The 24,647-nt window shown below is 51.5% G+C and overlaps 1 protein-coding gene and 1 long non-coding RNA gene across 4 annotated transcripts in view; one reads left to right on the forward strand and one right to left on the reverse strand.

The window, feature by feature from the left end:
- PPP1R1A (protein phosphatase 1 regulatory inhibitor subunit 1A) overlaps positions 1–24,647 on the forward strand; it is a 71,005-nt gene that overhangs the window by 41,848 nt on the left and 4,510 nt on the right. The window contains exons 1-4 of one of the 3 annotated variants that reach the window (XM_039514866.1): positions 6,034–6,561; positions 7,827–7,864; positions 10,529–10,592; positions 12,772–12,978. In XM_039514866.1, coding sequence (XP_039370800.1) covers positions 6,351–6,561; positions 7,827–7,864; positions 10,529–10,592; positions 12,772–12,978 — 520 coding nt within the window. In that variant the 5' untranslated portion in view covers positions 6,034–6,350. Of the gene's footprint in view, positions 1–6,033; positions 6,562–7,826; positions 7,865–10,528; positions 10,593–12,771; positions 12,979–24,647 lie in introns of those variants that run through there. The other 2 variants (XM_039514865.1, XM_039514867.1) reach the window with 2 other exon arrangements.
- On the reverse strand, positions 2,075–6,021 carry LOC120391332. Its single transcript, XR_005591274.1, has 3 exons — positions 5,941–6,021; positions 4,125–4,456; positions 2,075–2,905 (listed from the first exon to the last, which is right to left on the reverse strand). It is a non-coding gene; the product is annotated as an uncharacterized LOC120391332 (long non-coding RNA).

A 24,647-nucleotide genomic window follows, 5' to 3' on the forward strand; every position in this document is an offset into this window, starting at 1 on the left:
CATTAGTGGGTCTCCCTTCGTGTTAGTTGGTTCAGGTTTTCTGTTGTAGGCCAAGCTAGTATGACGCCCTTTGGCTTGCTTTTTGTGCCCAGCTCTGGGGAAGGAATCACCGCTTGCTAATTCCTATGGCAGAACTAGGGTGACCAGATCTCCCAATTTTATAGGGACAGTCCCGATTTTTGGGTCTTTTTCTTATATAGGCTCCCACCCCCAACCCAATTTTTCACATTTGCTGTCTGGTCACCCTAGGCAGAACAGCCAGGGTCACTCTCACACTCACGTGTTCCATTAAAATGGCAGCTGTTGCTTGGGTTTGGATTGCAATCCCCCCGATGCAATGCTATGCTCTGCTCCATGCCTTCAGGGGCCAGGAAAGGCCTGGCCTGTTTCTGGGAGCAGCACTGCTGGCAGATTTAGCTGCTGTTCCAGTTAAGGCCCCAGCTCCCTCCACTCCGCTGACAAATGAGCTGTGACACGCTACTGAGACCCACAGAGAGCTGCAGTCTTTTAAAAACAATCCTGGGTGATCAAATATGAATGAGCTCGCAATGCCACAGCCGCTCACTCCCTCATTCTCTGAGGGGCTGAGCAGAGCCTCCTTCAGATGGAGGGAAAGCAGCTGGGGACCAGCGGCAAGCAGATTTTCAAATGTCAAGTCCCTCACTCCAGCTGGAGTCATTGATTTGGATCCAGGTTTTAAACATCCCAAAGCCCCATGGCATTTGGATCTGGGGGCTTGGTTCGGCCCGTTATAAATGCCAGAGCCAGCGAGGTTCCTAGAGCTGCACTGATTAAGTCTCTGCAAACAAAAACTAATTGAATGCATGGAGCTGAGAGGAGCTGGCAGGTGGACCAAGCTTATTTATGCTGTAATTGGTCTGTCTTTCCTGCTAACCCCTTTTCAGCCATGATACCCTCTGATGCACACAATGCAGGTATTCTCCCTGCAGCCAGATCGCAGGGAGAAGGCTCCACGCTCTGTGTCTTACCATGAAAGGAGCTGGCAGACACGCTCTGTCAGCCAGGGTGAAATCTCCCTCTCAGAGAGATGGAAAGTGACAGCAGGAATGAAATGTTAATGATGGGAGGTTTAGCATAGCCAGAACCACACCAGGCCCTGGCTGCCCTCCATGATCCAACTCATGGGTTCTGCAGGGCTCAGGCATCCTTGCAGCCTGCCACACAACTGTACAGAGAGGGAACGGCATCCACAGGACTCTTGCATTGGGCTGTGTGAGCTGCCATTGTGCCAGTGTCTTTTTGTGATCATTGCCTCCTTGTTCTCCAGAATCTCAGTTTTCATTAAAAATATAGTAAGGGCCAGATCCTCAGCTGATGCAACCCGAGCACAGCACCAGTGCAGTCAGTTATCAGCGAGTGTAACAAATGCAGAGAAATTCACTTGAGTGTGCACAGACTGGGGCAGTGGCTGTAGGAGGAGTGAACCGCCCCCATTCATCTCAACGTGTGTTGACTCTGAAGCCTACTAATTATATGTAAAATGAGCAGGACCATCCTGTTACGAAGCTCTGTGCACTGGGTCTTCTTTTGGCATGTCAAGGGGGTAGCGCTTGGTGGCTGTTTGTGGGTGGAGCCTGGGACCATCTTAGGTGACAGCTTCTTATTATAGTGATCACTCAAGCACCCTTGTCTGTTGATTATGTCTCATCCTATACTAATGTGACCTGCATATAGCATCCAAGATCAGGGCCTCTAGGCATGACCACATCTAAATAACAAATAATAACAATACATTAATTAGAAATTATTTTTTCCACTTCACCTGCGCTGCACGATAGGATCATGGAGGCTCGTTTTGATGGAGAGTAGGCTCGTCAGTTTTATTCAGGTTAGCTGCTGCTGGGGGAATTGTGTTCTTCACAGCGGCTGGCTAAGCCCTGTCTTTACGAGCGAACTACATCGATTGTACTTTATCTCACTGTCATTATCTTGACCTTATTAGCACAAGCCAGTGCCTCCACACTCAGCAGGCACACGTGTGGCACTTGTCATGCTCCCGGAGAGACACAGGTTGGTCACAGAGCTTCCTGCTGAGCAAGATACGCACCAGATGTGAGCACTGTAGGATCCTTTAATACTTTGCCAGGTATGACAGAGGTTAATTTAACTAAGGTATGTTTCACACAATGCCACCTAGTGGCTGAACTACATAATACAGTTTAGCATTCTATTACCTCTCCCCCTTTAAGTTCTACATTCCTGCCATTTACAAAGTTTACACTATCACGCTATCTTTGAAGCTCAGCATGTATCAGTCTGTTAAGTGCCTCTGAATCATAGTGATTTTCTAATTACACAACTCAAACACATAACAGCTTGCTCATCTGGCTGTCGATTAATTGCAATGACTGGCTATGTTCAGTTTGGAATCCTTGTGTCTACTTCTTTTGCATCCGCCATCTGTAGAGTTTGCTCTGTTGATCTTGCTGAGGAACAAACTGTAGATGACAATAGTTTCTGTTGAACTATCCACTGTTGGTCTCAATCACATATGATCTGGGTGCTGAATTCTTTTTCTCTGCATCCAATTTGACACAAACACAGTCACCAGGTTCTAGACCCAGCTGTTCTCGGAGTGACATCAGTTGTAAAAGTGGTTTTTGGTATTTTTTTCCTTTTTGTCCGATTTGGCTACTGTCTTCATGTCTGGCCACTTTTGAGATAGTTTCTGTTCCAAAGTTGGAACAATAGTTCTGAGCTGTCTTCCCATCAGGATTTGTGAGGGACTATATCCAGTAGCCACTATTGGTGTTGATCTGTAACTTAGAAGAGCAAGGAATGGATCTTCCTGCTATAGGATTTTGTTGGCTGTCTATACAGTTTATTCCAGCCTCTCTATTCAATTGTGGCTAATGTGGGTTAAGTCTGTCTTCAACTGTAGCTTCTGTGAAAGATTTTTATGTGTTAAAGCTCTTATAAAACATTCAGCATTTCTCAGATGAAAACATGCTCTTTCATAAACGACATTTCTCCAAGGTATAAAATATGCATCAGACATAGCCAGAACCCTTTCATAGTCATCTTCTAACCTCGCAGACAGAGACCAACACCTAGAAAATCTCCACCAAGCATTCTCAAAACTACAGTACCCGCACGAGGAAATAAGGAAACAGATCAACAGAGCCAGACGTGTACCCAGAAGCCTCCTACTGCAAGACAAACCCAAGAAAGAAACCAACAGGACTCCACTGGCCATCACATACAGTCCCCAGCTAAAGCCCCTCCAACGCATCATCAGGGATCTACAACCCATCCTGGACAATGATCCCACACTTTCACAGGCCTTGGGTGGCAGGCCAGTCCTCGCCCACAGACAACCTGCCAACCTGAAGCATATTCTCACCAGTAACTGCACACCGCACCATAGTAACTCTAGCTCAGGAACCAATCCATGCAACAAACCTCGATGCCAACTCTGCCCACATATCTACACCAGCAACACCATCACAGGACCTAACCAGATCAGCCACACCATCACCGGTTCATTCACCTGCACATCCACCAATGTAATATATGCCATCATATGCCAGCAATGCCCCTCTGCTATGTACATCGGCCAAACTGGACAGTCTCTAAGGAAAAGGATAAATGGACACAAATCAGATATTAGGAATGGCAATATACAAAAACCTGTAGGAGAACACTTCAACCTCCCTGGCCACACAATAGCAGATCTTAAGGTGGCCATCCTCCAGCAAAAAAACTTTAGGACCAGACTTCTAAGAGAAACTGCTGAGCTTCAGTTCATTTGCAAATTTGACACCATCAGTTTAGGATTAAACAAAGACTGTGAATGGCTTGCCAACTACAGAACCAGTTTCTCCTCCCTTGGTTTTCACACCTCAACTGCTAGAACAGGGCCTCATCCTCCCTGATTATCTAACCTCGTTATCTCTAGCTTGCTTCTTGCTTGCTTATATTTACCTGCCCCTGGAAATTTCCACTCTTGCATCCGACAAAGTGGGCATTCACCCACGAAAGCTCATGCTGCAAAACGTCTGTTAGTCTATAAGGTGCCACAGGATTCTTTGCTATCTTTATGACTGTCTTCAGTAAAGTCAAAGGATTTGCCTGCTGCCCAATAGCATAAACAAAGAAAATACCTGAATATCATCAGTTTCACTGTGGAACTTGGTAGCAATACAAAAACTTGCAAAATATTGTGTTCAGTCTGTCCATTCTGAAGGTTTGTCAAAGCTGAAGTTCTCTGGGGCATTGAAGAGTGGCACTTTGATGAGATCCTGCAACCTTCGATGCTTGGTCCTTCTGTTTCCAACTTTTGTTGCTGTTTCCCATCTGTTTCTATTCTTAGTTTATTTCTGATGCCATGTCATGCTCCTGTACCAGACGCGGTCTGGTCATAGAGCTTCCTTCTGAGCAAGATACGCACCAGATGTGTGCACTATTAGTCTATTCATTGCTCCGCGATGTATGGCTGAGGGTAGGTTAAATAAGTTAGGTTACACACAGCACCGCCTAGTGGCTGAACAGTATAATAGAGTTTAGGATTCCATTACAGTAATGGACTTGCTATTACATCCCATGCTGCACTCAGTCATGTTAATCCCAGAATCCCCGGCACTGCTCCAAACAACAATTAATTGTGGATGATTTCACATGGCCTTCTGGGCAGGTGCCCAGTTAATATGCGACCAGACAACTAGCGAAGTTACCATGGACAATAAAGGGGAAGGGGTGCAAATGGGGCTAAGGAAAGAACACATCAGAGGTCTTCTGACCAGTTTGAATGAATTCAAATCAGTGGGGCCAGATGCTATTCAGCCCAGGTTACTGAAGGAATTAGCTGAAGCCACTGTCAATAATATTTACAAACTCATGGATGACAGGAGAGGGCCCGGATGACTGGAGAAGGGCTAACCTAGTGCTCATCTTTAAAAGGGGGGGGGGGAAGGAGGAGCCGGGGAACTACAGACCAGTCAGTCTGACTTGTTACCTGGGAAGCTACTACAGCAATGTATAGATAGGGCCCTACCAATTTACAGCCATGAAAAATGCATCACAGACTGTGAAATCTGGTCTCCCCTGGTGAAATCTGGTCTTTTATGTGTTTTTACCCTATACTATACAGATTTTACAGGGGAGACCAGCATTTTTCAAATTGGGGGTCCTGACCCAAATGGGAGTTGCAGGGGGGTTGCAAGGTTATTTTAGGGGCATTGTGGTATTGCCACCCTTATTTATGCACTGCCTTCCAAGCTGGGTAGCTGGAGAGCGGCAGCTGTTGGCTGGGTGCCCAGCTCTGGAGACAGTGCCCCACCAGCAGCAGTGCAGAATTAAGGGTGGCAATACCATACCATGCCATCCTTACTTCTACACTGCTTCTGAAGGTGGCTCTGCCTTCAGAGCTGGGCTCCCGACCAGCAGCCGCCTCTCTCCAGCTGCCAACATAATGTTCTTTCTTTCTTTCTTTCTTTCTTTCTTTCTTTCTTTCTTTCTTTCTTTCTTTCTTTCTTTCTCTCTCTCTCCCAGCGCTTCAGAGCAGCATGAGGGGAGGAATGAGGGATCACTGAGGTCTGGGAAGGGGAGAGGACCAAGGGCTCTATTCATAGGTGGCACGTGAACCCCCCCACCCCACCCTTCTGGGAGGCTAGCCTGCCATCTCTTCCAGCTGAGGCCCCACCCACTGAGCTCCCCTTTCACACACACACCCTGTGGCCAGAGCCCCTCCCCCTCTCCCGGCCTGCCTGCTCCAGTCGCTCTGGCCAGCCTGACCCCAGGGCTGGCCCAAGCCGCCCCAACCTGTGCCAGCCCCCAGCTGCCAGGCAAACCCCTAGCTCCAGGCTGGGGCTGGAGCTGAGCCTCTGCCAGCTTCGGAGCAGGGTGAGGGGGGAGCGTGGGCAGGGCCACAGTCTAGATTAGGGGAAATTTAGCCTCCCCTGGCCTATGATGCCCACCGACCTGCTGACCCTGGATCCATTGAGGACCCTCCTGAGGGCCACAAGCTCCTGCAGCCTCTCAGTGAAATTCTGGTTACCATGGCGACAACCTCTTTTGTTTCCCAGGCAACCGAGATGCTATGGGTCGGATACCCATTGCTGAGTGGGAAAGTGTTTTAAAACTGGGGGATTTTTTTAGTCTGTTGGATCAGAAATTGTCATGGCGACAGCATCCCAGCTTGGTCCTGGCGGGAGGTGGAGAGACACAGGCAGAGAGCCCATGGAATCTCACACATACGCACTCTCCCCTGCTGTGCAGATACATGCTCTCCCCACACACACTGTACACACCCCACACAGACCACCCATTCCATAGGCACTCTGTACAAAGAGAGCCCCCCCCCACACACACACACATGCTCTGGGAGGCTCATGCTGTTCCCACCCTGTCCCTGTGCCTGGGAGGAGAGGGGGCCACTCACCCAGGCTGCCCAGCAGGGACTCAGCTCTACAGGCTCTGACAAAGCCCACCTCACCAGGGAAAAACGGGGAACAAAGAAACCGAGTAGGCTGGGCCTGATCCTGATCTCAGCAACGTTGCTGCAAATCATCAGCAACTGGAGCTGCCTCAGTGTGGGCCAGGGTGAGTCGGGCAGCATCAGGCCTGCTGTGCTGTGTGTCCCACGCTAGCATGGGCTGTGGTGCCCTGGCACAGAGACTCCATTGCTGGGTGCTAGGAGCCAGCATGCTCCCTGGGACTGAGCCAGTGCATTCACCAGCAATAAATTGAGACTCCCGGCCAGGACATGACCCGCTGCTGCCCAGCCCAGTTCTCAATGGTGGCAGATGACAGAACAAGGAGCAATGGTCTCAAGTTGCAGTGGGGGAGGTCTAGGTTGGATATTAGGAAACACTATTTCACTAGGAGGGTGGTGAAGCACTGGAGTGGGTTACCCAGGGAGGTGGTGGAATCTCCATTCTTAGAGGTTTGTAAGGTCAGGCTTGACAAAGCCCTGGCTGGGATGATTTAGTTGGGGTTGGTCCTGCTTTGAGCAGGGGGTTGGACTAGATGACCTCCTGAGGTCTCTTGCAACCCTGATATTCTACGATTCTATGATTCTAGGTGGGCGCAAAGTGCTGCCATGGTGAATGGGTGGTGTTTTGCACCCACTTTGCAGTGGTGGGAATGACACATGGGAGGCGTGGTCAGTAGGGCCCAGCCTCTGGCTGCTTGATGGGGCAGGAAGAATACCTGAGCAAATAGCCCAGCTATTTCCCCCTCTGTAGACCCAGGGTTGAGCCCCCTGACCTTCCCCCTCTCTCACTGGGATGCTGTGATGAAGTTAATCCATGTTTCTGCAGTGTTTTGAGAGACCCAGCTGGGGACACTATGGAAATACAAAGGATTTTGTACAGGAGGAGGGATAGCTCAGTGGTTTGAGCATTGGCCTGCTAAACCCAGGCTTGTAAGTTCAATTCTTGAGGGGGCCATTTAGGGAACTGGGGTAAAAATCTGGGGATTTGTCCTGCTTTGAGCAGCGGGGTGGACTAGATGATCTCCTGAGGTCCCTTCCAACTCTAATATTTGTATAGGGAGAGGGTTAATGGTTTGAATGCAGTATTATAAAGTAGCTGCTGATGATCCCCAGGGCTCAGGGTAACCAGACAGCAAATGTGAAAAATCAGGACAGGGGTGAGGGGTAATAGGAGCCTATATAAGAAAAAGACCCAAAAATCAGGACTGTCCCTATAAAATTGGGACATCTGGTCACCCTACCAGGGCTGGATCTGCCCCTGAGCATCCACATGGGTGTGATCAGCTCCTGGAGTCTTCTCTCTATTAACCTGTTGCTCCTTTTCTCCCCCCATTCCCTTTCTCCCCATTTCCATGTCTCCTCCACCCCACAGAAATCGACGAGGACCGGCTCCCCAACCCATTGCTGAAGGTAGGTGCCTCCTTGTCTCACGAACCCTCCTCTGGTGGTTTGGAAGGGGCTGGCAGGCCTGCACACGGGCGCCCGTCAGGGGAGCCCATCGCGGTAGGACTCCTGCATGCCTTGCATTTCCTAGCAGGAACATGCCTGAGTCTCATGTTCCTGATCAGCCCAGGGCAGAGCAGTTCTGTGAATCGGCTCAGCCTAGCCTGATCCCTGGGCCCAGCGAGCCAAAAGCCTGCCATTCTTGGAGAACAGTGGTGTAGAGAGTGCAGACAAGGAGAGGCCATTGGGCTACTCCCAGGACCCGGCTCCCCCGGGTGACTCCAGACCTGAGCTCGCAGGCAGGAGAGACTGTGTGTGGGGGCAGGGGCAGGGGTAAAGGAAGTGTGGGAGTCTGTGTGTGGTGTGTGAATGTGCACGTGCCTAGCTGTGGGGGAGTGGGCATGTGCGGGGGTGGGGGCTGTGGATGGGTGAGGGCCGTGGAAGCAGACAGACTGCGTGCACGGCTGTCAGGAAGGAATCTCGGTTCTCTCTGAGCTCCAGGAAGGATTTATATGAAATCTGTAACCAGTCCCCCATATGTCCCAGCTGTGATAGTAAAATGAGCCACACCCAGGAGGTGCCCCCATCAGCCCCCAGTCCCATCTGCAGGCAGCCCTCAGCCCTCCTAGCCACTCCACAGGCTCCCTCACCAAAGCTCTTCCAAAGGGGGGGGGGGGGAGTGAGAGTGCATGTGCACCTCTGTGTCCAGCGGGTTGTGAGGTGTCTGGGGATGCACTTGGGGCTGGAGGAGGGGGACGTACAGGATACCAGCGCTGCACTTGATTCATTGTAATCAGCCTATGTCTGGGGCCCCTTAGCAATAGCAGGGCTGCCAGCTGGTCATTGCTCCATTGGGATCCAGGTGGTGAGACCTCACTGCCCGCACACCCCTCTCCCTGTGTCACCCTCCCAGGCTGAACATGAGGATGTGGGCAGGTCCCAGCAGCAGGCATTGCTCCATCCTGACCAAAAGCACCTGGGCATAGGCAGCAGGTTATATATGTTTGCGGTGCTCGAGCACCAGGAATATTCAGGGCCGGGTGCCCTGCTCCAGCAATATTTGGAGCTGGGTCTCTTCCCCCGGCCCTGCCAGGATCGGGCCCCGGGCCCCGGCCCCCACGGGTCTTCCCCCGCCCCGCCGCATCCCTACCTGGAGCAGGTCCCAGCCCCCGCCTGCCACCCCTCCCCCTCCCCCGCGTCCCTGCCTGACAGAAAGCAGCGCGCGCCCCTCCCCTGCCTGCTTCTGCTGCCAGAGTAGGGCGGCTCCCAGCAGGACAGCTGTCTTCTGCCCCAGGGTCCTAGCGCCCACCATTCACAACTGGCAGGGCAGGCTGCCATTACCCTGCCCTTCTGCCCTAGCCCTGAGCCTTTCCAATGCCCCAAACCCTCATCCCCAGCCAGAGCCCTCATCCCCCTGCACCCTGATCCTCTGCCCCAGCCCTGAGCCCCCCCCACAGCATGAACCCCTCATCCTCAGCCCCAACCCTCATCCCCCCACACCCTGAGCCTCTGCCCCAGCCCTGAGCCCCCCCCACAGCATGAACACCTCATTCTCAGCCCGAACCCTCATCCCCCTGCACCCTGATCCTCTGCCCCAGCCCTGAGCCCCCCCAGCATGAACCTCCCATTCTCAGCCCCAACCTCATCCCCTGCACCCTGATCCTCTGCCCCAGCCCTGAGCCCCCACAGCATGAACCTCATCCTCAGCCCCAACCTCATCCCCTGCACCCTGATCCTCTGCCCCAGCCCTGAGCCTGTCCAATGCATGAACCCCTCATCCTCAGCCCCAACCCTCATCCCCACACCCTGATCCTCTGCCCCAGCCCTGAGCCCCCACAGCATGAACCCCTCATTCTCAGCCCCAACCCTCATCCCCCCACACCCTGATCCTCTGCCCCAGCTCTGAGCACCCCCGCAGCATGAACCCCTCAGCCCCACAGCCCTCACCCCACACCCCAACCCTCTGCCCTAGCCCTGAGCCCCATCCTGCATTATGAATCCCTCAGCCTCACAGCCCTCACCCCTGCACTCCCTCCTATCCCCAAACTCCCTCCCAGAGCATGCCCCCCCTTCCAGATTGTGCACCACCTCCCCTTTCCCACACACCCCTTCCCACCCCCAAACTCCCTCCCAGATACTGCACCCCTCACCCCATCCTACACCCCCACCCCAGAGCCAGCACCCAAACTCTGTCCCAAAGCCTGCACCCGTCACCCCCTCCTGCACACCCACCCCCTGCCCCAGCCCGGAGCCAGCACCCAGCACCCAAACTCCATCCCAAAGCCTGCACCCTGCACCCCTCCTGCACCCTAATCCCCAGCCCAGGACCTGCACCCCAGACCTCCCCCCCAAAAAAACCCTCCCAGAGCCTTAGACAGGTGGGGGCAGAGTTTGGGGGGCCGGAGTTGGGGGGGCGGGTTCTGGGCACCACCAAAATTTCTACAAACTTGCCACCCATGACCCTGGGACCTGTGTTGTGGGGAGCGGGGGGCAGAGTGCCCTGTTCTGTGCCTGCTGGATGCCAGCCCCACTCCCCAGCGAACTACCAACACAGCCGCTGGCGCCTCCGGCTCTGGTTGCTCTAGTGCCGTGCAGTATCCTGTTGTGACCTGGCCTTCCCTCTTTTTGCAGCCGGGTCTGTCCATGTCACCCAGACAAAGGAAGAAGGTCCCTCGCACGACCCCCACCATGAAAGGTACCGTGGCACTACCTCCGCTTCACGCTGCTGTTGGGAGGCACGAGGACATGCAGCGGGCACATCTCACGCCTGGTTCTCTCTGGGAAATGCTTCTGTCCTCTAATTCTTCCTTCATCCACCCCGTCTTCCATCTCACATTCCCTCCCTCTCCCTCTGAGCCTTGCTCCATTTCCCTGCCAACTGCCCCCTTTGTCCTCCCCCAGTCTTGTCCCGTGTTCATGCCTGCCAACATCTGGCAGTAGGGGCCTCTGGAGAGACCCTCTGAACTGGGGGAGCAGAGGATAGGCGCTTGCTTGTATTCATTCTGCACACGGGGAAAGAACAGTCCCGTTCCCCTAATGACACTTACCAGCCAGCGAGCAGTTGGTTATATAATGCAGGGGAGTCCTGCCCATTTCTCTGCAGGCTGCTATTGTGCTCACAGGCCAGTGTGCCTTCCCCCATTCTAAAGACGGGGTCACTCAAAGGTCTGGGAAGTGGCTGTGGGTGTGGGTATCTGGGGCATCGCCCATCGCCTCCAGCTTGAGGTGTCTGGAGCTGTGAGCTGGGCTTGGATCCATTTTGAACACTTATTAAGCACACTGGGTTGCTAAAATGAGTAGCCATGTGGCTTGATGGTGTGTCCCAGTTCCACTCCATGGTTGATGATGCAGCAGCTAACATGTCTGTGGAGTTATTTTTAAATGAATAATTGTGTTGCTAGCAGTATAAGAAAAGAAGGCAGTGAGCTAAGTCTGTGCTCTGAGCTTGCAAGCTAAACAGTACTAGGCATAACCTGATCTCGGATGGGTAACCAAGGGGAGCTCAGGTGCTGCAGAAGAAGTGAGGTTGGTGATGCCATAGGGGGCGCTCTGCTCTCTGAACCTGTGTTGGTGGGGGGTGCAGATACCCTGGTGTTGTTCTCAGGGGGTGAAGCTCTGACATTTCACCTCAAACACGGCTACAATAACCCCCCCCTCTGGCTTTTGTTCTTCCTCTCCTCCCTACATACATGGTTGTGTCGCATTGCAGTGAGACTGTTGAACAGCTGCTGTGCTCCACCCCAAAGGTGGCTGCATTTCAGTGTGCGGAGGGCCGGAGAGGGGTGGAGGGATTCCTGTGAGGATCTCCAGGTGAAAGGTGCTGTAGAAAAGATAAGTCAATAAGGGACTTGCAGAGCCCGGAGCCTTCCCTGACTCAGACCCTCCCAGTCCATCTGCAGTGAGCACCTCACCAATTGCAGGCAGCAGAGCAGCAGGGGATCTGCATGGCCCCATCTCCACCCCTCCCCACGTGGTCACAGACTTTGATCCCTTCAACGCCTTGGCTGCTGCAGTTGCCCCAATGTCCTCCCTGCTGCCTCCCAGCACATGGGACCCCAGCCCCTCTTCCATGTCCATCTCAGGACTGGGCTGTCGTCTTTGTTTCTAACACCCCCCTGCTTTGCCCTCCCTCCCCTGGGGCCTGGAGCCCTGGGCTTAGAAGCTCAGTCACTTTTCAGCAGTCATCTCTCTCTACTCCCTGCCCTCCCATCACCGGGAATCGGCCTCCTCTGTCCCTTGGCAGGGCCCAGCCATTGTTGGCACAAGAACCTTTTCCACAGCTCATTGCCTCTCTCCACCTCATGCCCTGTCCCGCTCATCTTCCCCTCCGCGGAGAACCTGGTTGTGCACTGGCCTCACCCTGCAGCATCTCTCCCTCTGCTGGGCTGTGCTGGCTGACCCTGTACGTGTTCAGGGGCACGGGGGCCTAGACTCATGGACCACGGAGCTACTGCCACTGTCCTGATAGACAGGACATAGGGGTTAAAACCATCTTGTCATCTCACCCTGCTCACACCCAGTCGCCACCAGGGGATCCGCACCAGGTCTGACCCGGGGCAACTCAGTGCCAGGGACGGGCACCGGAGGGGAGAGGATCAGCACTGGGAATGGGCAAAGAATGACTCAGTGCTGGAGACAGGCCCAGACAGATCAGCACCGGCTCTAACCAGGGTGGCTTAGCACTGGGGGCAGGCCTGGGGGCTATCAGGATTAGGTCTGACCTGGGGTGACCCAGCGCTGGATGTACTGTGCCCCACATTGGAGAGACACTGGGCATGTGTCCACATGTCTGATTACCCACGTGGGCCAGGAGTTCCCCCTTTAGCCCCAAGCCCCCATGTGTTGCTCATCCCCGGCCTTTCTCTCTCCTGCAGAGCTCCAGATGATGGTGGAGCACCACCTGTGCAAGCAGCAGGCGGAGGAGGAGGATGCCAGCATGGGGAGCCAGGAGCCACACAGCCCTGGGTGCTGCCACCACGGTAACACAGACCCCAGCCACAGCCCCGGGGGAACCTGCCCCCTTGCCCAGGCCAAGACCAGGCTGGAGTCTCAGGAGGGCAACCATGCTGGACCAGACGGGAGTGAGTATAACATGGACATGCAGGAAAGATATTAGGGTGTCCCCAGTGATGTCCTCGGTTGGACAGAGTCCATCCCTGGGCACCTGCCCCCTCTGTGTGCCCTGCTCTGCGCCAGGCCTGTTCCCCCCCTTCTCCATTGTCTGGCACCTAGTGCCTGTGCCTCACTCGCACCAGAGCCCGGCACATGTAACACGCAGCCTGCTGCGCACACGCTGGTGTCAGTGCCGCTGCCACAAGCAGGTCAGCAGGAGCTGAGCCCCGAGGCAGAACCTGCAGCCCATCCAGCCTCCAAGCTCAACCCAGGCTCCTCCAGACTCTGGGGCAGGCGGCAGCCTCCAGCTGTGGGGAGTTTGGGGAGGAGCCCAGCCTGGCTGCTCTATCCCATGTCTGCTCCCAGCTCCCAGGAAGTTTGGGCCCGTGGGTGATTTGCTTTGTGTCCCTGGGCCTGCATGTCCCTCTCTGTCTCAGGTACATCACCATGGTATCGAGGTGCCTCTTTATGCATTTACCCTCCCAGCCCCCTGGGGAGATGGGCAGGATTATCTGCCCCAGGGTACAGGAGTGGACCTGCGGCACGAGAGGGTTTTACCTCCCCAGGAGGTACCCCCCTCAGCCCCGGCCATGAGCTCAGTTCAGCTGGGACCATCCCTGCCCCCCTGACCCTAGAATTGGAAACCTCCCATCCTGTACTGCAAGGAGGCATTTACCATAAATACCCTCATAAAGCCCACATGCAAAGCACACAATATTCAGCCAGGCTGAGCCCTTTCTCTTATAACCCCTGGCCCCCTTTGTCATGCAAAGGAGCAGCTGAGGGAGTGGAAACATAGTGCCTGTTACCCTGACAACAGCTTTCGCTTAGCAGCAGGGCTTTAGGTGTGGAAATTCACATGACATATCTCAGTAATAACCTTAGCTCTGACCCACAAGCCCCAACCTCCTTGTGCCCCGCACTGGTGCCATGTGGGGCAACCCCCCTTTTCTCTGCCCCCTGCCTCATGCTACCCTCTCCCCATGGTGCCCCCCACTTCCATGCTCCTCCTGCCACCTTCAGTGTGTCCTGCTTCCCCGCCCCCCGCATGTCTTCGAGAGGCTGTGGGAACGAGGTGGAAGGCAAAGGCCTTGGGTCCGATGGCGAAGAGAGAGGCTCTGCAGCAGCCATGGGAACATTGGCCTCTAGTGCTCACAGGGAGAAGCTGCAGCTACCCATCGATGCCACCAGCCGCTGAACAGGCCAAGCGATGGACCCAGATGGACCTTGCCTCTCACAAGGCAAGAGGCTCAGCAGTGACTTGCCCAGATCAGCGCTATTGGCGAGCGCACGGGAGAGCAGCTGGGGCTCTGGATGCTCCAAGGAGCCATGATGCAGCCGGGGGAAATGCTTTAATCTCTTCCTGGCCTGATGCACTGGAGCAGCCCTTTACCAAATTCCTCCAAAACCCTCACCAAATATTTGCCATGAAATTCTGTCCCCTCCCAGCAGCCTGCAAAGGACACACACACATCACTGACTCCAGAGCAACTGATGCAGCCAAACGAGAACCAGTTCCCCAGCTTCTCACTCGCTTTCTGATTTGTGCTGCTTTGCCTAAGTGCAGGACAGATGCACAGACACCACAGACTCTCCTGCAGTTTCTGGGACAGAGGGGATGCTGCTGGAGTGGGAGACAGAACGCCTGGGTTCTACCCCTGGCTCTGTGTGACTTTGAGCAGGTATCATCCCCTCTCCGTGCCTCAGCTGCCCCTTCAGTATTGCAGGGAGATGATCACTCCCTGCTTGACATGGGGCTGAAAGCAAATATCTTCAAAGGACTTTGAGATCTGCACAGGGCTCTTTTTCTCTCTCTGTCTATCCTTCCTTATCTACTCTTCCATCAACAGCATGGCTACCCCATCATGGCATCATTGCTCTATGGCGGCATGTCCATTAGTCATTTCATTGTCCCCAGGGGCCCACATCCTTCAAGGACTTGTGATGGGGAAGCAAACAGACACACGGGCTTTGCAGAGGAGTCTAAATCCAATTTTTCTTTACTATACATAGCACAAAAATTACCCAGAGCTAGACAAATTAACAACACATCTGGATGCATTTCCCTGCCTCACTTTCCTCACCATTGTGGAGCATTCTCTGGACTTCTCTAAGGAGCACAAATACCTCCTTCTACACATGGCTTCTCCTCCAGAGCATGAAGTCTTCTCTTATTCCTGCAGCCAGCTTCCTTCTGCTTCTTGTCTCAAATGGCCAGTGAGAGACCTTTTCTCTTATAACCCCTGGCCCCCTTTGTCATGTGACCTCCCAATCAGCCTCATCTGGTGCGCCTTGGGCAGCAGCCATCTCTTTGTTCACAGGCGCTCCATTTGAACAGAAAATCATCAAAGTTTAACGACCCTCCTTTGTTAGCCCTGTGCCAGGACATGAATTTCTCCAGTCAGCTCCTGTGCATTTTAGCTCCATATGGAGACAAGTGGCGCCACGGACACCCAACATTCAAAGTGGAGTCTGCAGCGTGTAACAGATACCCATAGTTTCCAAAATCAAACAGAATTCATAAGCTGTGCACAGAGAGACAAGGTGGGGGAGGTAAATGATTTTATTGCACCAACTTCTGTTGGTGAGAGAGAAGCTTTCGAGCTGCACAGAGCTCTTCTTCAGGGCTGGGAAACGTGCCCAGAGTGTCACAGCTAAATACAAGATGGAACAGATTGTTTAGTGAAAGTAAAAACATATTTCAAGGGATTATTCAAGGTGAAGTGACATGGGGGGAAGTCATGGGGGGGAAGGACGGGGGGAGGCAGCTTGGGTGAGGGGGTTGTTAGTGGGCTACAGATTGTTGTAATAAGCCATAAATCCAGTGTCTCTCTTCAGTCCATGGTATTTAGTGTCTAGCAAAGTTATGAATTTAAGCTCCCAGGTTCATCTTTTGAAGGGGTTGTCGAGATTTCCTTGGAGGATGAGGGCTGAGAGGTCAGGTATAGAGTGATCGTTTTGTGCAAAGTGCTCACCCTGAGGTGATGTGCTGTTTTTCTCTTTCATCATTTTCCTGTGTGAGTTTGTTCGAGAGCGCAGTGATTGTCTGGTTACACCCGCATTGTTATTACTGTGGCATTTAGTGCACTGGATGAGGTGCCCCACATGTTCTGATAGGCATGTTCTGGGACCCCTGGATCTTGAAATGTGTGTTGTGGCGGGTATTGATCATCATAGCAGTGAAGATATGTCTAAGGTTTTGCAACTGTTGTTCGGGCAGGGTCTGGTGCCACTTTGAATTGGTGGGTCCTGGTCTTCTTGCTTCTGATGATGAGCAGGAGAGGCTGGGGGTGAGGGCGGGGGTGTGTGAAGGCCAGAAGAAGGCATTCAGGAAAGATTTCTTTCAGGACATGTTCCCCATCAAGTATGGGCTGTAATTTTTTAATAATGCCCCAAACGGGTTCTAGTGTGGGATGGGAGGTGACAGCTAGGGCTGTGTGGATGGAGGGAGTTTTATTTCCATATGCTCTTTAGGGTATCTGGGCGGCCCATTCCAGGATGTGATCTACTTCTTTGATGGAGTGTCCTTGTTTGGGGAAGGCAGTTTTAAATACACCACAAAACCAATGATATACCTGATACACAGCGATGATATTTTCATACTCTAGACAGGTGACCTAAACTCACTCATAGATTTCCACCACAATTTCAACAACCACCATCCATCCATTAAACTCTCTCTAGAAAACTCTCACACCAGTATCAACTTCCTGGATATCACGCTCTGCTTCAGCAATGGAACCCTACAGGCAACTATATACAAAAAACCCACAGATCACCACACTTTGTCTACACTACAAATTTCTTCAATATAACTTTGGAATAATCCACATCCCTGAGCAACATAAGTTACAACGACCTAAGAGCCAGGGTAGACACTGCTATGTTGGTGGGAGAGCTTCTCCTGCCGACAGAGCTACCGCCTCTTGTGGGAGATGGAGTAATTAAGACAATAGAAGAGCTCTCTCCCATCAGCTTAGAGTCTGACTTGTGTCCATTTATCCTTTTACGTAGGGATTGTCCAGTAGAGGGGCATTGCTGGCACATGATAGCATATATAACATTGATGGATGTGCAAGTGAATGAACCAGTGATGTTGTGGCTGATCTGGTTAGGTTCTGTGATGGTGTCGCTGGTGTAGATATGTGGGCAGAGTTGGCATCGAGGTTTGTTGCATGGATCGGTTCCTGAGTTAGAGTGACTATGGTGCGGTGTGTGGTTGCTGGTGAGAATATGCTTAAGGTTGGCGGGTTGTCTGTGGGTGAGGACTGGCCTGCCTCCCAAGGCCTGTGAAAGTGAGGGATCGTTGTCCAGGATGGGTTGTAGATCACTGATGATGCATTGGAGAGGTTTTAGCTGAGGACTGTAGGTGATGGCCAGTGGAGTCCTGTTGGTTTCTTTCTTGGGCTTGTCTTGCAGCAGGAGGCTTCTGGGTACACGTCTGGCTCTGTTGATTTGTTTCCTTATTTCCTCGCACGAGTATCGTAGTTTTGAGAATGCTTGGTGAAGATCTTGTAGGTGTTGGTCTCTGTCTGAGGGGTTGGAGCAATTGCGGTTATACCTTAGTGCTTGACTGTAGACAATGGATTGTGTGGTGTGTCTGGGATGGAAGCTGGAGGCATGAAGGTAGGCATAGCGGTCGGTGGGTTTTCGGTATAGGGTGGTGTTAACCTGACCGTCACTTATTTGTACCGTGGTGTCTAGAAAGTGGACCTAGTTAGATATTAGGAATGGCAGTATACAAAAACCTGTAGGAGAACACCTCGACCTTCCTGGACACACAATAGCAGATTTAAAGGTAGCCATCCTGCAGCAAAAAAGCTTCAGGACCAGACTCCAAAGGGAAACTGCTGAACTTCAGTTCATTTGCAAATTTGACACTATCAGCTCAGGATTAAACATAAGAACATAAGAACAGCCGTACCGGGTCAGACCAAAGGTCCATCTAGCCCAGTATCTGTCTACCGACAGTGGCCAATGCCAGGTGCCCCAGAGGGAGTGAACCTAACAGGCAATGATCAAGTGATCTCTCTCCTGCCATCCATCTCCATCCTCTGACGAACAGAGGCTAGGGACACCATTCTTACCCATCCTGGCTAATAGCCATTTATGGACTTAGCCACCATGAATTTATCCAGTCCCCTTTTAAACATTGTTATAGTCCTAGCCTTCACAACCTCCTCAGGTAAGGAGTTCCACAAGTTGACTGTGTGCTGTTTGAAGAAGAACTTCCTTTTATTTGTTTTAAACCTGCTGCCTATTAATTTCATTTGGTGACCCTTAGTTCTTGTATTATGGGAATAAGTAAATAACTTTTCCTTATCCACTTTCTCAACATCACTCATGATTTTATATACCTCTATCATATCATAGAATCATAGAATCATAGAATTCAAGATCAGAAGGGACCATTATGATCATCTAGTCTGACCTCCTGCAAGATGCAGGCCACATAAGCCGATCCACCCACTCCTTAGCAAGTGAACCCTGCCCCATGCTTCGGAGGAAGGCGAAAAACCTCCAGGGCCATAGCCAATCTTCCCTGGAGGAAAATTCCTTCCCGACCCCAAATATGGCGGTCAGCTGAACCCCGAGCATGCGGGCAAGACTCTCCAGCCAATCCCTCTAGAAAAGGTTACATCATACCAGGCACATAATTGACCTATTGACTAAGCCCGTTATCCTATCATACCATCCCCTCCATAAACTTATCTAGCTTAATCTTAAAGTCGTGGAGGTCCTTCGCCCCCACTGTTTCCCTCGGTAGACTGTTCCAGTATTGCACTCCCCTGATGGTTAGAAACCTTCGTCTAATTTCAAGCCTGAATTTCCTGACTGTCCACATTAGCACTGAGCTGAAATAATTCTTCTCCTTCCCTGGTATTTATCCCTCTGATATATTTAAAGAGTGTAATCATATCTCCTCTCATCCTTCTTTTGGTTAAGGAAAACAAACCGAGCTCCTCAAGTCTCCTTTCATACGAAAGGCCTTCCATTCCTCGGATCATTCTAGTGGCCCTTCTTTGTACCTGTTCTAGTTTGAATTCATCCTTCTTAAACATGGGAGACCAAAACTGCACACAATACTCCAAATGAGGTCTCACCAGCGCCTTATATAACGGGACTAGCACCTCCTTATCCCTACTAGAAATACCTCGCCTAATGCAACCCAAGACCGCATTAGCTTTTTTAACGGCCACATCACATTGCCTACTCATAGTCATCTTGCGATCAACCAGGACTCCTAGGTCCTTCTCCTCCTCCGTTACTTCCAACTGGTGCGTCCCCAGCTTATAACTAAAGTTCTTGTTAGACATCCCTAAATGCATAACCTTACACTTCTCACTATTGAATTTCATCCTGTTACTAATACTCCAGTTTACAAGGTCATCTAAATCTCCCTGGAGAATATCCCGATCCTCTTCCGAATTGACAATACCCCCCAACTTGGTGTCATCCGCAAACTTTATCAGCCCACTCCTACTCTTGGTTCCCAGGTCAGCAATAAATAGATTGAATAAAATCGGACCCAAAACCGAGCCTTGAGGAACTCCACTGGTAACCCTCCAACCGGACAGTTCCCCTTCAATACTACCCTCTGCAGTCTCCCTTTAACCAGCTCCTTATCCACCTCTGGATTTTCACTGATCCCCATCTTTTCCCATTTCACCAGTAATTCTTCATGCGGTACCGTATCAAACGCCTTACTTAAATCCAGATATATGAGATCCACCGCATCTCCCTTGTCTAAAAAATCTGTTACTCTCTCAAAGAAGGAGATCAAGTTGGTTTGGCACAATCTACCTTTCGTAAATCCATGCTGTAATCTATCCCAGTTGCCATCGGCCTCATGCTCCGGAACCACTCTCTCTTTTAAGATTTTTTCCATGACTTTGCATACTACAGATGTTAGACTAACAGGCCTATAATTCCCGGTCACTTTTTTCCCTTCTTGAATATAGGAACTACATTAGCTAATCTCCAGTCAGTCGGTACAATCCGAATTTAGGATTTATTAACGATGATCGCGAACGGGCTAGCAATATCCCTCGCCAAGTCCCTTAATATTCTAGGATGAAGATTATCCGGGCCCCCCGATTTACTTCCGTTAAGCTGTTCCAGTTTGGCTTCTACCTCAGCTACCGTAATGTCTACCCCCATATCTTCATTCCCATCGGTCCCTCTATCACTATTCCTTAGCCCTTCATTAGCCTCATTAAAGACCGAGGCAAAGTATTCGTTCAGATATTGTGCCATTCCAAGATTATCCCTAATCTCCACTCCATTTAAAGTTTTAAGGTCCCACTTCTTCTTTCTTGGTTTTCTTCCTATTTATATGGCTAAAAACCGTTTGCTATTGGTTTTAATCCCCTTCGCTAGATCCATCTCCACTTGCCTTTCTCACAGCTTCCTGCACCCTCTGACCTCAATAAGGTAGGTTTCCTTGCTGATCCCTCCCATTTTCCACTCCACGCTTTGTGCTTTTTCTTAATGACCCTCTAAGACGCTTGCTCATCCAGCTCGGTCTAAAACTGCTACCCTTCTCGGGATACATGCCTCTGACAACTCCTGCAACTTCAACTTGAAGTAACCCCAGGCGTCATCTGCCCTTAGATCCCTAAATATGTTAGCCCAGTCCACTTCCTAACTAGTCGCCTTAATTTAGTAAAATTAGCCCTTTTGAAATCATACACCCTAGTCTCAGATGCACTATTGATTATCCTCCCATTTATTTGGAAACGAATTAGCTCATGATCACTCGAGCCAAGGTTGTCCCCTACAACAATGTCCTCAACAAGGTCCTCGTTACTCACCAAAATCAAATCTAAAATGGCATCCCCCCGCGTCGGTACAGCAACCACTTGATGAAGGAATTCATTAGCTATCACGTCTAGGAAAAGCTGAGCCCTATTATTATTACTAGCATTTGTTTCCCAATCTATATCCGGGAAGTTAAAGTCCCCATGATCAAGCAGTTCCTATTAGTGTTTACCTCCTTAAAAACATTAAAGAGCTCCCTATCCATCTCTAAGCTAGATCCGTCTATAGCACACCCCAATCACTATCCGGGATGAGGCTCTGGTAGTTTTCTTCCCTAATGTGACCATTGCCCAAACAGACTCTGTATTGTCCATTGCAGCGCTAGTTATCTCATTACATTTTACCTCATTATTGATATACAGTGCTACTCCCCCACCTTTACCTTTGCATCGGTCTTTCCTAAACAGCACATACCCTTCCATACCTGTACTCCAGTCATGGCTACCGTTCCACCATGTTTCTGCTATTCCTACGATATCCGGTTTCAATTCCCGGACCAGGAGCTCCAGTTCCTCCATTTTGTTACCTAAGCTTCTCGCATTGGTGAACAAACATCCTAATTTTTTTTACCCAACTCGGTAGGGACGAGTTGGGTAAATCCCCCCTTAGTCTTCTCTTTTCCAAGCTGAAGAGTCCTAGCCTCTTTAATCTTTCCTTGTATGGGACCCTCTCCAAACCCCTAATCATTTTAGTTGCCCTTTTCTGAACCTTTTCTAGTGCTAGAATATCTTTTTTGAGGTGAGGAGACCACATCTGTACACAGTATTCGAGATGTGGGCGTACCATGGATGTATATAAGGGCAATAATATATTCTCAGTCTTATTCTCTATCCCCTTTTTAATGATTCCTAACATCCTGTTTGCTTTTTTGACCGCCTCTGCACACTGCGTGGACATCTTCAGAGAACTATCCACGATGACTCCAAGATCTTTTTCCTCACTCGAATGACTGTGAATGGCTAGCCAACTACAAAAGCAGTTTCTCCTCCCTTGTTGTTCACATCTCAACTGCTAGAAGAGGGCCTCATCCTCCCTGATTGAACTAACCTCGTTATCTCTAGACTGATTCTTGCCTGCATATTTATACCTGCCTCTGGAAATTTCCACCACATGCCTCTGACGAAGTGGGTATTCACCCATGAAAGCTCATGCTCCAATACATCTGTTAGTCTATAAGGTGCCACAGGACTCTTTGTCGCTTTTTACAGATCCAGACTAACACGGCTACCCCTCTGAGACTTTCTTCCTAAAGGCAATCATAACATCATAGAAGGCGATCATAACATGTGGGGCACCTCATCCCATGCACTAAATGGCACAGTAACAATGACATGGGTGTAACCAGACAACCACTGTGCTCTCCAATGAACTCACACAGGAAAATGATAAAAGACAAGAACATCCTGTCACCTGTGGATGAACACTTTTCATAAAATGATCACTCTATATCTGACCTCTCAGTAGGGTTGCCACCCATCCAGCTTTTACCCAGACACTCCGGTTGTGGGCTTCTGTGTCCAGGTGCCATTTAGGGATGCCAGGTGTCCTGTTTTCAACCAGAAAATCCAGTCAAAAAGGGGATCTGACAACCCTAAATGGCACCCTAACTAAAAGTCCAGTTACCACAGGGCGGGGGTTAACCCACGCCAGCCCCTCATCAACCGTGACTGCCTCCTACCTGCATGCAGGCTCCTTGAGAGGATCCAGCGAGCAATGCAAGGAGGAAGGGAGAGGAGCAAGCGAAGAGGGCAGGACCTGGGGGAAGAGGCAGGGATGGGCCTTGGGACTCCAGTTACAGGCAATTAGAAAGGTGGCAATGCTACTTCTCAGTCCTCATCCTCAAAAGAAACCTGCTCAACCCCTTCACAAGATGAGTTTAAAGACGAGTGGGAGTTTAAATTCCTAACTTTGCTAGACACTAAAAATCATGGACTGACAAGAGACACTGGATTTATGGCTTATTACAACAATCTGTAACCCACTAACCATCCCCCCCAGCTGCCTTCCCTGCTATGATTGGAGAGGTGTTAACAAGCCACTTCACCTTGAATGGGCCCTTGAAATATGTGTTAACTCCTTGTGCTAAAGAATCTGTTCCACTTTGTATTTAAGCTGTGACTCCCAGCCCTGAAGAAGAGCTGTGTGTGGCTGGAAAGCTTCTCTCTCTTACCAACAGAAACTGGTCCAACAAAAGATATTACCTCCCCTACCTTGTCTCTCTAATATTCTGGGATCGACACAGCTACAACACCACTGCATGTCAGCTGTACGTAGACAGCTTCCCTAAATCATCCCGCCTGCATTTGGTCCTGGCATTCCTGGCCCCCTGTGGTCACCACTGAGGATTGGACCTGGGATTCTAAAGCACTAAAAGCCCCATTTCAGCTAACAGGATAATAGTTGGAAGTGGTAGTAGATTTTTATCCTCTTAAATGACTCAGCCACTAGAGGGGGGACTCAGAACACTGGGCTGGGGGACTGGGCTGCAGTGGCTCTGACTGGGTACCTGCCCCCTTCCTTCCATTCTGAAAAGCCCTATCAGGTCCCTGGAACAAGGGAGCCACTTAGGGCAGCACTGAAGGGCTCCATAGCCTATGTTAGGGGCTATGCTGGATAGAGGAGGCACAAGCCCCTGACCCTATTTCTTGGCATCAGGGCCTACCAGGGGGGCAGTCTGGCTCAAAGAGCTTTGTGCAGGGCAGCCCAGATCCCTTGGTACTCATGAGAACAGTGTCCAGCCCACATAAAGTCATGTCCCAGTGACCGCCACACAGTCACGTCTCCGTGCAGCCTCTGTCTGCACGGGAAGGAGGTGGCACGCTAAGGCAGGCTGAGTCGGGAACGTCCTGCAGCATGGAGATCCCCGGGGCAGGCCACGATGGGAACGTCCTGCAGGGCAAAGATCCCTGGGGCAGGCCCCATAGGCAATGTCCTGCAGGGCAAAGATCCCTGGGGCAGGCCACGTCAGGCATGGCCTGCAGGGTGGAGATCCCTGGGGAAGGTTGCATTGGGAACGTCCCATAGGGCAAAGATCCCTGAGGAAGGTAGGGTGACCAGACAACAAATTTGAAAAATCGGGACAGGGGGTGGTGGGTAATAGGAGCCTATATAAGAAAAAGATCCAAAAATCAGGACTGTCCCTATAAAATCGGGACATCTGCTCACCCTAGGGGAAGGCCACGTCAGGAACGTCCTGTAGGGCAAAGATCCCTGGGACAGGCCACGTTGGGTGTGTCCTGCAGCGTGGAGATCCCTGGGGCAGGCCGCGTCAGGCACATCCTGCAGCGTGGAGATCCCTGGGGAAGGCCACGTTGGGCACGTCCTGTAGGGCAAAGATCCCTGGGGCAGGCCACGTCGGGCACGTCCTGCAGCGTGGAGATCCCTGGGGAAGGCTACGTCAGGCACGTCCTGTAGGGCAAAGATCTCGGGGGCAGGCTACATCGGGCCCATCCTGCAGCGTGGAGATCCCTGGGGAAGGCCATGTCGGGCACGTCCTGTAGGGCAAAGATCTCGGGGGCAGGCTACATCGGGCACATCCTGCAGCGTGGAGATCCCTGGGGAAGGCCGCGTTGGGAACGTCCTGTAGGGCAAAGATCCCTGGAGCCGGCCACGTCGGGCACGTCCTGCAGCGTGGAGATCCCTGGGGAAGGCTACGTCAGGCACGTCCTGTAGGGCAAAGATCTCGGGGGCAGGCTACATCGGGCCCATCCTGCAGCGTGGAGATCCCTGGGGAAGGCCATGTCGGGCACGTCCTGTAGGGCAAAGATCTCGGGGGCAGGCTACATCGGGCACATCCTGCAGCGTGGAGATCCCTGGG

This window comes from Mauremys reevesii, linkage group 25, assembly GCF_016161935.1.
Source record: "Mauremys reevesii isolate NIE-2019 linkage group 25, ASM1616193v1, whole genome shotgun sequence".
Classification (NCBI taxonomy): Eukaryota; Metazoa; Chordata; order Testudines; family Geoemydidae; genus Mauremys; species Mauremys reevesii.